Here is a 13,771-nt window from a genome sequence, read left to right as displayed (position 1 = left end):
CTAATTCAGACCTATCTGTCCAAAACTTGTGCTCCTAATACTGTGACATTGTGTTTCATGCCAAGGGTAAAATAGATTGAAATTGTTTCACTGGCTAGAGCCACAGAAGAAAGAAAAAAAAATTGTCTTCATGATACTCAGCTAAATCAACTGTGACCACTTTCCTAAAATGGAGTATCTAGTTGGTGTGAGGCACTGAGGACTGCTATTGAACTCGTTGAAGGCAGATGTTTATGGATATATCTGTGGTAAAAAAGGAACTTGGTTATAAGTTGAAAATAGTCTTGATAGGCCATTCACTCTTTAATTTATTTATTCATTCAAACCAATGAACAAATACGCTATATTATTCCCTAGGAAGAAGTCTAGGCCTTAACTTTATGGGCCATAAAGATGTTTTAGGGGCCAGATGTGGTGGCTCACACCTGTAATCCCAGCACTTTGGGAGGCTGAGGTGGGTGGATCACAAGTTCAGGATTTTGAGAGCAGCCTGGCCAATATGGTGAAACCCCGTCTCTACTAAAAGTACAAAACTTGGTGTGGTGGTGGGCACCTGTAGTCCCAGCTACTTGGGAGGCTGAGGCAGGAGAATTGCTTGAACCCGGGAGACGGAGGTTGCAGTGAGCTGAGATCGCCCCACTGTACTCCAGCCTGGCCCACTGCACTCCAGCCTGGGCGACAGAGCAAGACTCTGTCTCAAAGAAAAAAGATGTTTTAAATTATTTTTATTAGTTGTATAGCAATATCAGCTGTCATTTATCAAGTACTTTCCTTATGCTAATACTAGGCTAAAGTTTTATATTAGATCCTGAGAGTGACCCTGGGAGGAAGATGGTCAGGCTTGTTTTGAGGGAATAAGGCTGAGTATCAGGAGGTTAAGTAACTTACCCAAGGTTAGGCAGTGGCTGAATAGCTGAGTTGGCGTTCAGATCCAGGTCAGTCCAACACTCTGTGTGTAAGATGACATTTCTCTTCAGAACCTTCCTTTTTGTCATTTTATCTTGCTGCTTTGGGATCTATGCAGTGTTAACTTTTCTAGATTAAGATAGAAATTTGAGTTTCCTTTCAAGTTAACCCTTGTAAGCCCCATGAAACTTTACTTGCAGAATTTTATTTACAGAAAACTTTATTTATTGCCCTCTTCTTTAGTGGTTACTGTTAGTTTTCACTATTTCTTCTTATACAGGGTCTTTGGGTGGCTATCTGTAGGATTGTTTGCCAGCACTTCCCAAATTTCATTGTAGCAGTAATTTAAAAAATAATTTCAGACTACAATGCTGTTGCATTACCCTGAAAAATGTGTCCTTGTTTGATGCTCTTGGTGGTAAGGCATAGCTGTGATTGACAGCCTATATCATTTACTGACTGAGGCTCTGATGTTGGACATCTCTTCCCTCAGTGCAACTCACTTGACCTCATAACAGTGCTTTCATATTGTTTTCTTACTGAGAAGTTACCTCTGTGTTTTAATGTTTTAGAGAATCATAGATTGGAATCTGCCTATCAGAACCATCTAATTCTGAAAGTTTTAGTGGTAAGTACAGCATTTATATACAAATCCATGTTATGATACTGATATATGCTACATAATATATAGGAATACGAATATGAAGAATTGCTTCTAAGTTATCAATTAACATATTTTGTGCAAATAGGCAAGAGGATTGATTAATATGTTTACCTCTGTGTTCAGTAGTCGTGTTACAAATGTGCATGTGATGTAAGACTTCAAAATATAAGAGTTGTATCATAGCCAATTTCCAGTTATTTAAAAACTAGACCGGGTGCAGTGGTTCATACCTGTAATCCCAGCACTTTGGGAGGCCTATGCTGGTGGATCATGAGTTCGAGACCAGCCTGGCTAACATGGTGAGACCCTGTGTCTACTAAAAACAGAAAAATTACCTGGGCATCATGGCACAGGCCTGTAATCCCAGCTACTTGGGAAGCTGAGGCATGACAATTGCTTGAACCCAGGAGGTGGAGGTTGCAGTGAGCCAAGATGGCGCCACTGCACTCCAGTTTGGGTGACGGAGCGAGACTCTGTCTCAAATAAATAAATAAATAAAATAAAATAAAATAAAATAAAATAAAATAAAATAAACTAACGAGCCAGACACGATAGCACATGCCTGTAATCCCAGCACTTTGGGAAGCTTGAGGCAGGTGGATCACTTGAGGCCGGGAGTTTGAGACTAGCTTGGCTAACACAGTGAAAACCCGTCTCTACCATAAAACACACAAAAAATTTGCCCGGTGTGGTGGCACCTGTAATCCCAGCTACTGGGGTGGCTGAGGCAGGAGAGTTGCTTGAACCTAGGAGGCAGAGGTGGCAGTGAGCTGAGATTGCACCACTGTACTGCATCCTGGGTGACAGAGCAAGACCTTGTCTCAAAAAACAAAAACAACAACAACAAAATAACCACTTTTTAGAAATGTTTCTGTTCTTTTCCTTTTGGTGATTTCTTTGAATGTTTTACTATTCAGCAATCGTTCCTGGCACCACAACCTGTTTAGTGATGGAACATTACATTAAAAAAAGGGTTTTTTTTGGTTAAATTTCCAAAGCTCAAAAGGTTCCCAGCATGTTTTGACAGGTGGGAGGAAAGAGACAGAGAGAAAGCAGTATGTAACCTGCTTGCTGTTTGTGTAAAAGCTGACGTGTCTGCCTCTTTCCATAATAAAGAAATACCAGCTTGAAAACACTTCATTTATCAGGGGTTTACCTCAGTCATCTGTAACATAAGTGAGAATCAAGAAAGGTGCGTGAAGAATCCTCTGAACTTTCAACTGGAATTGATTTAACACAGTCCATGTACTTCACTCCCAAGAGAAGGATCCAGGCCCTCTTTTAGAGTCTCTGTTCTAGCCGTAGAAATCATTCTAAGAAGTTTATCTATTTGGTTTTTCGGTCCTTGAAAAATCAGAAACCACCATCATGAGGGTGTTTAGATTTCTGGAAGTAGGCAAACCTACAGAGGAAGAACAGGTAAGGAAATGAAAACCTGTCATAAGAGATAAGAATTCAACAATTGGGCATTAGGAAAGCAAAAAGTAGCCCTACATATCCAAAAGACTTCGAAGGCCTCCTTCACCCTGTGAAATGGCTGATACTTAGAATGTTGGTGCTAAATCCGCAAGGAAGTTCTGTTCTGTGCTCTCTGTGTAAGAAAGTAGAGAAACATGGGATACATTAAAAAGTTCATTCAAAAAGGTTATGATAGGAGGAGCTTTTTCCCTCAGAGGTAAAAACATTCCGTTTGTCTTGAAGACTTCAGTTATTTGTGAGACTTTATTATTTTCTGATGATGCCAGTTACAAGGTAACTGCCTTGTAAAAAAAAAAGCCATTGGTTAAAGTCTTCTTCCTCCATGGTGCTTCTTAGGCCTTTCTCTTCCTTCTTAATCTTAAGGGGATGGTGTTTCTTAGCCTTCCCAGGCTTTTGCTTTTCAACTTCTGCTCTAACTTAGCACCCCTGTCCTGTGGCCGTATTGATCTTACTGCTCACTTTCTAGAACGACCCCCCCATCTCCGCAGTAATTAAGCACTCACACCTGTACACATAGCAGCCTTTGTCTAAGTGATGCTACTGGGTTGGAATAGTCAGCATGGGGGCTGGGAGGCAGAAAGGAAACCCACTGGTGCAGGGGGTAAGCTATAGGTTCTTGAGCAGGGAACTCCTAGAAGAGATGGCACTTTTTGTGGAAGGATCCCCTTAATTGGTACTTCCCTTCACCCAGCCTGCTTCTGTGTATCTGGCAGGGCGAGGGAGTTCATGCTTATGGTGACAAAGATGCTTCCCAGGCCAGACTGGTTGTTATAGCCTCCCAGTTACCTGCTGTCTCTCTGTAATAGAGAGAATCTCAGGTCCATAGGCATGAAGAGGCCTCTTGTATTAGGCCCTTGTGGCAGGGGCCCCCTTGCCATTGTCACCCAGCTGCCCCACTTACTTTTGATGGGGTTTCCAGGCATGGGCTTGCTGTGATGGGGTCTTTCTTGCCAGTGCTTGCCTGGCCATCCTGGGATCTCTCTGTGGAGCAGGGGAGTCTCAGGCCCAGCAAGGAAGAAGAGCACTTCCCCAGGAAACTTATTGTTAGTTGGGGGGTCCTCACTGATTTCCCCTGGCCAGTTTAGCAGGGCTCCCCTGGCACTGACAGAATTCCTATTCAAATGTGGGAGGAATGAGCCTGCTTGGGCTACCTGGGTTGGTAGGTTGGGGTTGGGAAATGCCAGGCCTTGGTCTCCTCCTTCTGTTGGGTGGGGGAACTTAAGGTGTGCATGTGCTGTGTTGTTCCTTCAGCTCTGGGTTCCTAAACCATCTCATCTTCCTTTAAGCACCTTTCAGAGTTCTCCTTTGGTTGCCTTGTTTGTTATTTCCAGAGTTTGTTTATTTAATAAGGAGACATGGGGAGAAACAAGACTTCTCCATTTCATTTAGACCGGAAGTCTCTCATTACATTTTTAAATGCTACATTACAGTTGTAATAAAGTACTCTAAAGTAGTATTTAACACTTATCTTTTTTTTTTTTTTTTTGGCAGTTCAACTTTCTCAATTGCTTTGCCTCACTCTTCTACATTGCCTTTGTCCTGAAAGATATGAAGCTTTTGCGCCAGGTGAGTATAAATAACAGAAAAATATCAATTTTTTAGGGCATGGAGGTGGTTTTCTCTCTTTAGATGCTGCAATTGGCTTCAAATTATTTTTACAAATAAAAATCTTTTAAATTTTGTATATTTTAAAGCAAATTCTAAATAAAAAGTTATTAGGAATCACATTGTGTATTATGCTCAGCTGAAATGAGTTGAACCTAACCAACCTGAAAAATTAATAGTATAGGGCAGTAAAATCAATTATATAGTTCACCTCAAAGCTTGTAAGCAACTCTAACAGCAAAAATGTAGTATTCATTAATCGAACTGTTCTGTGTGCCTTGGGTGGGGATGATTGGTGTAACCCTAGGTCTCGCAAATTTAATTTTTAAATTAATAAGTTGTTAAACTTTAGACACCAGTGGATCCTTTGCAGTGCTGTATCTTTTCTAAAGTGTCTGACATTTATTTTGGTGTGTTGTCATTTCTGGATCACATAATACCAATGAATAATAAATTAAAAACTAATTATTGATTCTAAATTCTCCTTTTTATATTTGAACCAGTTATAAGTAAATGGCTGCTTTTTTCCCAGTTTTAATATTCTGAGATTGTTGGTGAGGAGTCTCAAAGCGTAGACTCCACTTGTTAAAGATTATTTTTCAAAATAGAGAAAGTTTAAAGTAATACATTTGGAATTGATGAGTTGGATGTACATGTAATAGTGGTCCCGTGTAATAGTGTATTAGTCGAATGTGACTTCTCATTTCTTCTGCTTTAAAGAGTCTCCTTTATGTAGCAGAAAATAGGGGAATGGAGGACTGCTTAAAAAAACAGTTATAATACCGCAAAGGTGGGGTGTGATGGAAACACTCATACCTATCTGAGAAAAGTGGAGATTGATACATCTCTGGAAAGCGGCTCTCTTGATAGCTTTACCAAGAACCTTAGCTCATCCCTAGTAAATCATCAGAGAGGAGCAAAGATTCATGTACGTAGATATCCAAGCACCAGCATTATAATAGCGAAAATTGGGAGTAATACTTACTTCAACAGCAGTGTACGGGCCAAGTAAAAAAGAATTTTTAATGACATGGGAAAATGCTCACACATATTAAGTGATAAAAGCAGTAAACAAAGTTGTATCCATATAGGATAATTATAGTTTTATTTTTATATATGATTGGAAAGAAATATCCCAAGAAATAGCAGTGGTTTTGTTATGGTTGTGGAATTATGGGTGGCTCTTTTTTTCTATTTTCTTTTTTTTTTAAATTAATACATGCCTAGTTGTACATTTTTATGGGGTACGTATGCTGTTTTGTTACATTCATAAAATGTGTAATGAAGGCTGGGCATAATGGCTCATGCCTGTAATCCCAGCACTTTAGCAGGCTGAGGCAGGCAGATTGCTTGAGCCCAGGAGTTCAAGACTAACCTGGGCAACATGGCGAAATCCTGTCTCTGTCAAATATACAAAACATTAGCTGGGTGTGGTGGCACATGCCTGTAGTCCCAGCTACCTGGGAGGCTGAGGTGGGAGGATCACCTGAGCCTGGGAGCTCCAGGCTGCAGTGAACTGTGATCGCGCCACTGCACTGTAAAGTGAGACCTTGTCTCAAAAAAAAAAAAAAAAAGAAAGGTGTAATGATCAATCAAGGTATTTAGAGTATCTATCACCTCGAGTATTTATCATTTCTATATGTTGGGAGTGTACAATACATTATTTACACACCCACCCAGCCTCTGGTAACTGTCATCCCACTCTATCACTATGAGATCAACGTTTTTAGCTCCCACATATGAGTGAGAGCCTGTGATATTTGTCTTTCTGTGCCCGACTTATTTCACTTAACATAATGACCTGCAGTTCCATTCGTGTTGCTGCAATTGACAGAATTTCAGTCTTTTTTATGGCCAACTAGTATTCCATTGTGTATATATACCACATTTTCCTTATCTGTTTATCTGTTGATAGACACTGAGGTTGATTCTGTTTCTTTATTATTACGAATAGTGTTGCAGTAAACATGAGGGTGCAGGTATCCCTTTGATATGCTAATTTCTTTTCCTTTGGAGAAATACCCAATAGTTGGAATGCTGGATTCTATGGTTGTTCTATTTTCAGTTTTTTTTTTTTTAGATGTCTAAAAAAAAAAAAAAAAACTCTCTCCATACTCTTTTATATAATGTCTGTATTAATTTCCATTCCCACCACCAACAGTGTATAAGAGTTCCCTTTGTTGCACATTCTTGTCAGCATCTGGATTTTTTGGGTCTTTTAATAATAGCTATTCTAGTTGGAGTAGGATGATATCTCATTGTGGCTTTGATTTCCATTTCCCTGATGATGAGTGGTGCTGAGCATTTTTTCATATACCTGTGGCTATGTATATGTCTTCTTTAGATAAATGTGTATTCATGTCTTTTGCTTACTTTTTAATGGGATTATTTGTATTTTTGCTATTGTTTGAGTTCCTTGTATATTCTGGTATTCTAGGTATTAGTTCCTTATCAGATGCATAGTTTGCAGATCTTTTCTCCCATTCAACAATTGTCTCTTCACTGTGTTGTTTCCTTTGCTGTGCAGAAGCTTTTTTCTTTAATGTAGTCACAGTTGTCTATTTTTGGTTTTATTGCCTGTGCTTTTGAGGTCCTAGCCATAAAATCTTTGCTTAGACCAATGTCCTATAGTATTTCCCGTATGTTTTCTTCTAGTAGTTTTATAGTTTCAGGCTTTATGTTTAGATCTTTAATCCATTTTGAGTTGACTTTTGTCTGTGGTGATAGAGAGGGGTCTAGTTTCATTCTTCTGTGTATAGATACCTGGTTTTCCCAGCACCATTTATTGAAGAGGGTATTTTTTTCTCCAGTATACATTTTTTTTTGAGATGGAGTCTCACTCTGTTGCCCAGGCTGGAGTGCAGTGGTGCAATCTTGGCTCACTGCAGCCTCCAAGGTTCAGGAGTTTCTCGTGCCTCAGCCTCCCTAGTAGCTGGGATTACAGGCGTTCGCCACCATGCCTGGCTGATTTTTGTATTTTTGGTAGAGACGGGGTTTCACCATGTCGGCCAGGCTGGTCTCAAACTTCCTTTTTTTATTTTTTCTTTGAGACAGGGCCTCGCTCTGCCGCCCAAGCTGGAGTGCAGTGGTGCGATCTCGGCTCACTGCAAGCTCTGCCTCCCAGGTTCATGCCATTCTTCTGCCTCAGCCTCCCAAGTAGCTGGGACTACAGGCGCCCGCCACCAAACCCGGCTAATTTTTTGTATTTTTAGTAGTAGAGATGGGGTTTCACTGTGTTAGCCAGGATGGTCTCAATCTCCTGACCTCATGATCCGCGCGCCTTGGCCTCCCAAAGTGCTGGGATTACAGGCGTGAGCCACCGTGCGGGGCCTCAACTTTCAGTCTCAGGTGATCTGCCTGCCTTGGCCTCTCAAAGTACTGGGATTACAGGTATGAGCCACTGCACCCCGCCTCAATATACATTCTTAGTGCCTTTATAGAAAATCAGTTGACTGTAAATATGTGGATTAATTTTTTTTTTCTGTTTTTTTGTAGCGAAGGGATATGTATTAGTGGTATAATTTAAATTCTTTAAAAAAGAATTTAGTCAAACTGTTTTTTTCCGTAGTTGGCAACATCATTTAGATTTACATGTTGCAGTCAGGATGAAATGTTGAAGAACACAACTGCAAGTTAATTCATTTTTGTAATGATTCTTTTTTTAAAGTTTTAGAATTGACAAATAATTGTACATATTCATGAAGTACATGGTGATGTTTTCATACATAAAATGTATCGCAGTCAGATCAGGGTAGTTAGCATATCCATCCTCTCAAACATTTTTTATTTCCTTGTATTGGGACTGTTTAATTGACTAGTTTGTTTCTTATTATAACATTATTTGTATTATAATCTTATTTATCTTTTAATCTTGGTCTTTCATGTGAAAAACCATAAATTGGGAACACCTAGCTTTTCTAATACTAGTTTTTATAACACAATAGTATGCTATTTATTGAAGATTCCATTTTATTTGTTGCATAACTGTATTTGTTATAAATGCTATAGTTTTATTAATTTATATATAATTTTTATATATTTATATATAATTTATATAAATGCTATATTTTATTAAGCTATATTCCCAAAATATGATCTGTGTGCTTCTCTGTAGAGCTTGGCCACTCTCCTGATTACCTCCCAGATCCTCAACCAAATTGTGGAATCTCTTCTTCCTTATTGGCTCCAAAGGAAGCATGGTGTGCGGGTGAAGAGGAAGATGCAGGCTTTAAAGACAGACATTGATGCTACATTATATGAACAAGTCATCCTGGAAAAAGAAATGGGAACTTATTTGGTAAGTTGGAATATTGCTGAATTAAACATTTACTGAAAGTGAATAGTAGCCATGCACCGAGTTCAACAAATGTTACACATTCATGATCTCCGATGTGGCTATTCTAGAAGTGCTTTCCAGTCAGTCTCCTCGTCATGAACCACTTTAAAGTGAAAAGGATAGAATTGTGTGTTGAAGCACTGCTGTCTGAAATCCAAAGTTATGCCTAATGACCCCAAAGGGCAAATTTGGAGAATTACATGACTACTTTGCTTTGCGGAGAGCAGGGTAGAAATAGTTGCCCCAGAGATGACAGAACGGGAGAGATGGTCCCTGAAGAGGCAGCGGCATTGCTCACTCTTGACACTTCAAACTCATGGAAAATGATGGCCGCACAAGCAAAAGATAGAGGCCCATTGATGAACAATGGAATGCCAATCTGAAGATTGAATTTTAGTTTACGTTAGTCCTATTGTATAAATATAAAACAGTTCCTTTAAGACAGAGAGTTTCTGAATTATTTTTAGGAACTACAAGCAGATCATTAGAGATTTACACTTTTAATATTTGAAAGAAAGGTCTAGTTCATAAAATGTGACTATGTGTTCAACCAACTTTTATTGAGCTCTGACTACATTCACTGTTTCTATATTTCACATTTTTTAAGGCCATTGTTTCTTAACATCCTGCACCTTCCTTGTTGCTACAGTATTCCTTCTGGTGAAATACATCCTTCAGTGGGTCATTTACTAAAAGCCCGTTATTGTGAAACTTTCATAGTCTTGTTTTTCATCTTGAATGAGTTTATCTCCTGATTATTGAGTATCTTGACTGACTTTCATAATTTTTCTCATGTGCTTAGGAATTTCAGTTTGTATGTTCATGTTGAGTAGGACTTTGTCCTTTTCTCTCTGCTCACTTCTGCCTTATTTTTTGCAGTTGCCCCCACTGAGCCTCCAAGCCCCTCATCCAGAACCAAGTGTTTGTAGCCCAGAGCTCCCATCTTGTGGTGTTGATGAGGATTTTATAGATCTGGTCACAGAGCCAGTTGGTAGCATGCTGTTGGCATAGCTGTAGTTACCAGGCAGCAGTTGTGGCTTTTTAAAAGGCTCCTTTGAAGGGCAGGGAGCGTGGTCCCAACCCCTGGTTTTGCTCAGCAAGCCTGGTTCCAGTTACACTGCAGGGGAGAGGGTGCTCTTGGTTCTCCTCCTGATAGGATATAGATCCTAGCCCCTTCTATCATCGCTGTGTTTGAGGGAGATGATTCAAAGTATAAACACATAGTACACTTTGAACAGTAACATTGTTTATATTTATATATGAAGCATAGAGAAAAGACACACACCTACTCTCTCTCCAGAGGAAGAATTAAAGAGAAAGAACACGTGGGCATAAGTGTGGAGCTGTCCTTTCTGGATTGATTGAGTGCTAGCTTACTATGGGATAAAAGTTAAATTATATCATTTTACTGTAGGATAAAAGTTCCCATTATGTCAGGATCCTATCCTTGCCTGTGCTTGGGGGTGGTATTCTTGGCCACATTTATTTTCCTTTCTTCACTCTCTTATAGAAACTGCACCAGCAGTCTGTCCCCCTGTACTCTGTACTCTCATTCCATCCCCCCTCATCTTTGAAGGCCTCCTGTCACCGGCCATCACCTGGTACTCTTGTATCTCCTTCTTCTCCTTCTAACTGCTCCACCAAGTCAGCAACTTGCCTATTTTGAACTAAGCAAACTCTTCACATCTTCTGCTGTTTTTGTCCTGTCTTTCCCTCCCCTCACAGTTTTCTGCAATAATTCTCCATATTGTTGTCTCTAGTTTCCTACTTCTCTTTCTATAATCAATTAGAATCTGCTTTCAGCTCTTCTTTTTCTCCAAAATTGTTTGGGCAAACAACATTATCTCCTGAAGTACCCAAAACACAATTCATAATCTTCTCAAGATGGGTTTCTCCTGCTTTGCCCCTGACTCAATGAATGGTTTTTAGTATAGTCCTCATCTGAGCAATTCTAATTTATCTAAGAACTGTATGCCAGTGATGTGACACTGCCAAAATCTCAGATCTTACCTCTTTTGACATTTCAAGGTATCTGACAAAACCTTTATGAAGGAAGGTGAGGGAGGCATGGCTATTCCCATGTCAAAAAGAAGCGAATGAAGCTCTATGTCATTAATCATTTGGTGACTAAATCAGAAAGAAGGTTCAAGACTTTGCCTTGCCAATTCAGAATATTTCTGTTATACACCACAGGCTCTCTGATGTGAAGTAAAGGAAATAATATATTGATTTCTCTCAGGTCCTGGGTCTGTGAGTGAACTCTAGGGTTTACAGTGCCACTCCTTTTTGGGCCTGCAGAGTTCTGCATGATCTGGCCATTTCCCACTCCTAATCTCTTACAGGTTTCTTTTTCATTATCTCCACTGGAGTGACACTGGATATTTGCCATTTCAGTTCTCTCCATGTATTTGGAGGTGGGGATACTTTTGGGTCACATTTATTCTGGATGATTGTTTCCTATGCATGAATCCTTTCTTCTGGGTTCATTTTTCTCCTAATTGAAATCAATGAATTTAGAATTGTATTTTCTGTAATCTCATCCTGACTGTTATATATGAGTCTAAAATAATGTTACCAAGCTTTGGGAAAAAGCAATTTGGCTGAAACTTTAAAAACATTACTATAGGGACATGGATGCAGCTGGAAACCATCATTCTCAGCAAACTATCGCAAGAACAGAAAACCAAACACCGCATGTTCTCACTCATAGGTGGGAACTGAACAATGAGATCACTTGGACTCGGGAAGGGGAACATCATACACTGGGGCCTATCACAGGGAGGGGGGGGAGGAATTGCATTGGGAGTTATACCTGATGTAAATGACGAGTTGATGGGTGCTGACGAGTTGATGGGTGCAGCACACCAACATGGCACAAGTATACATATGTAACCTGCACGTTATGCACATGTACCCTAGAACTTAAAGTATAATTAAAAAAAAAATTACTATAAGAGTAATACTCACTATAGAAAACTTAGAAAATGCAGAATACAGTCAATATATAAAAAGAAATTATCTGTAATATTGCCACCTATGGTAATCCCCTGGGTCTCCTGACTGCTGCTTCACCATCCCAGGACTAAGGCTGTGTTGCTTCCTAGATCTTCACTGTCCTCTGCTGTCCTTTTCCTGTGAACTGCCCACTCATATCCAACTGCATAGCTGGGTGAGGCTGAATTTTCATGATGACTGTTTCAAGTAGAACATCATATTGCTGCACAGTAAATGAACTGCCTTCTACTAAATGATGCATTATAGAAGTTTGCAAAAAATGTAAAAAGTGCCAGTCTACATTAACATTTTTGAAATGTAATTATTTTTCAAAAGACATTTATGTTAATATGTTATTGTTTAAATGAATTAATGGAAGATCTTTAAAATTTCTCAGTTTTTTTTTTTTTTTTTTTTTCTTGTGAGACAGGGTCTCACTTTGTCACCTGGGTTGGAGGGCAGTGGTGGCAATAGTGGCTCACTGCAACCTCAACCTCCCAGGCTCAAGCAATCCTTCTACCTCAGCCTCCTGAGTATCTGGGACTACAGGCGTGCACCATCATGCGTGGCTTATTTTTGTATTTTTTGTAGAGATGGGCTCTCACTGTGTTGCCCAGGCTGGTCTTGAACTCCTGGATTTAAGCAGTTCTCCCACCTTGGCCTCCCAAAGTGTTGGGATGAGCCACCATGCCTGGCCTAATTTCTCAGTTTTAATTAATAATATAGTAAGCATCAAAGCATCAACTAGATAAACTCACATAAACAAAATGTCTTTTTTTTTGAGACAGAGTCTCGCTCTGTCGCCCAGGCTGAAGTGCAGTGGCGCGATCTCGACTCACTGTACCTGGGTACAGTGTACCCAGTATGCTCCCGAGTACCTGGGACTACAGGTGCCTGCCACGCCCAGCTAATTTGTTGTAGTTTTTAGTAGAGACAGGGTTTCACCATGTTAGCCAGGATGGTCTCAATCTCCTGACCTTGTTATCCGCCCGCCTCGGCCTCCCAAAGTGCTGGGATTACAGGCGTGAGCCACTGTGCCTGCCAAACAGAATGTCTTTAATGTCCTCAATAATTTTTTAAGAGTTTCGGACTCTTAAGACCAAAAAAGCTTGAAAATTACAGCTCTAGAGCAACCTCCTTGCCGTTTTTCAAGGAATTGGCTTTTGTAAATCTATTGTTTGGTCTTACTTCTCATAAGATTTGAGTTAAATGATTTTGGAAGTATACCACCATTGCACCCCATCAGGAGGCATTGACGTCTGGTTGCCCATTTTGTGGGGTCAGCTTGTTTGATCATTTGGTTGGCTTGGTAAAAGGCAGACTGCACAGGTGGGTTTTTTTTTTCTTCATTTTATAATGAATAAATTATCTGTGGGTCAATACTTTTGAGTCTTTCCTTTTCCTTTTTATAAATAGTATCTCTTTAAAAATACAATTTCTAATTGTTTGTTGCTGGTATATGGGAATGCTGTTAACTTTTATATCTTTTACCCACAATTTTGCTGAACTCTCCTGTTATTTCCAAAATATTTTCTATAGATATTGTTGGATTTTCTATATAGGCAGTAATTTGAGCTATAAATAATGACCATTTTCTTTCTTCCTTCAGTCTTTACCCTTTTTATTATCTACTAGGCTTACTAGTATGTTCAATGTAATTTGAATAGAAGTAATTATTACAGGAATCTTTATCTTATTTCTGATTTTTTTTATTCTTCTCACCATTGTGTGTTATGTTTGTTCTGTGTTTTTAGTAAATAACATTTTATCAGTTTAAAACTTCTCAG

At 39.5% G+C, this 13,771-nt stretch overlaps 2 protein-coding genes across 3 annotated transcripts in view; both read left to right on the top strand.

The window, feature by feature from the left end:
* Positions 1-13,771, top strand: part of HIGD1A (HIG1 hypoxia inducible domain family member 1A) — a 1,051,097-nt gene that overhangs the window by 276,042 nt on the left and 761,284 nt on the right. The window lies entirely within an intron of this gene.
* Positions 1-13,771, top strand: part of ANO10 (anoctamin 10) — a 240,035-nt gene that overhangs the window by 34,834 nt on the left and 191,430 nt on the right. For both annotated transcript variants that reach the window (XM_050780384.1, XM_050780385.1), the window contains exons 7-9: positions 1,479-1,534; positions 4,541-4,615; positions 8,769-8,951. In XM_050780384.1, coding sequence (XP_050636341.1) covers positions 1,479-1,534; positions 4,541-4,615; positions 8,769-8,951 — 314 coding nt within the window. The remainder of the gene's footprint in view (positions 1-1,478; positions 1,535-4,540; positions 4,616-8,768; positions 8,952-13,771) is intronic.

The sequence above is a fragment of the Macaca thibetana genome, chromosome 2 (genome assembly GCF_024542745.1).
Source record: "Macaca thibetana thibetana isolate TM-01 chromosome 2, ASM2454274v1, whole genome shotgun sequence".
NCBI classification, from domain to species: Eukaryota; Metazoa; Chordata; class Mammalia; order Primates; family Cercopithecidae; genus Macaca; species Macaca thibetana.
Note: the sequence above shows the minus strand (reverse complement) of the source record. Positions and strands in the feature narration are given on the sequence as shown.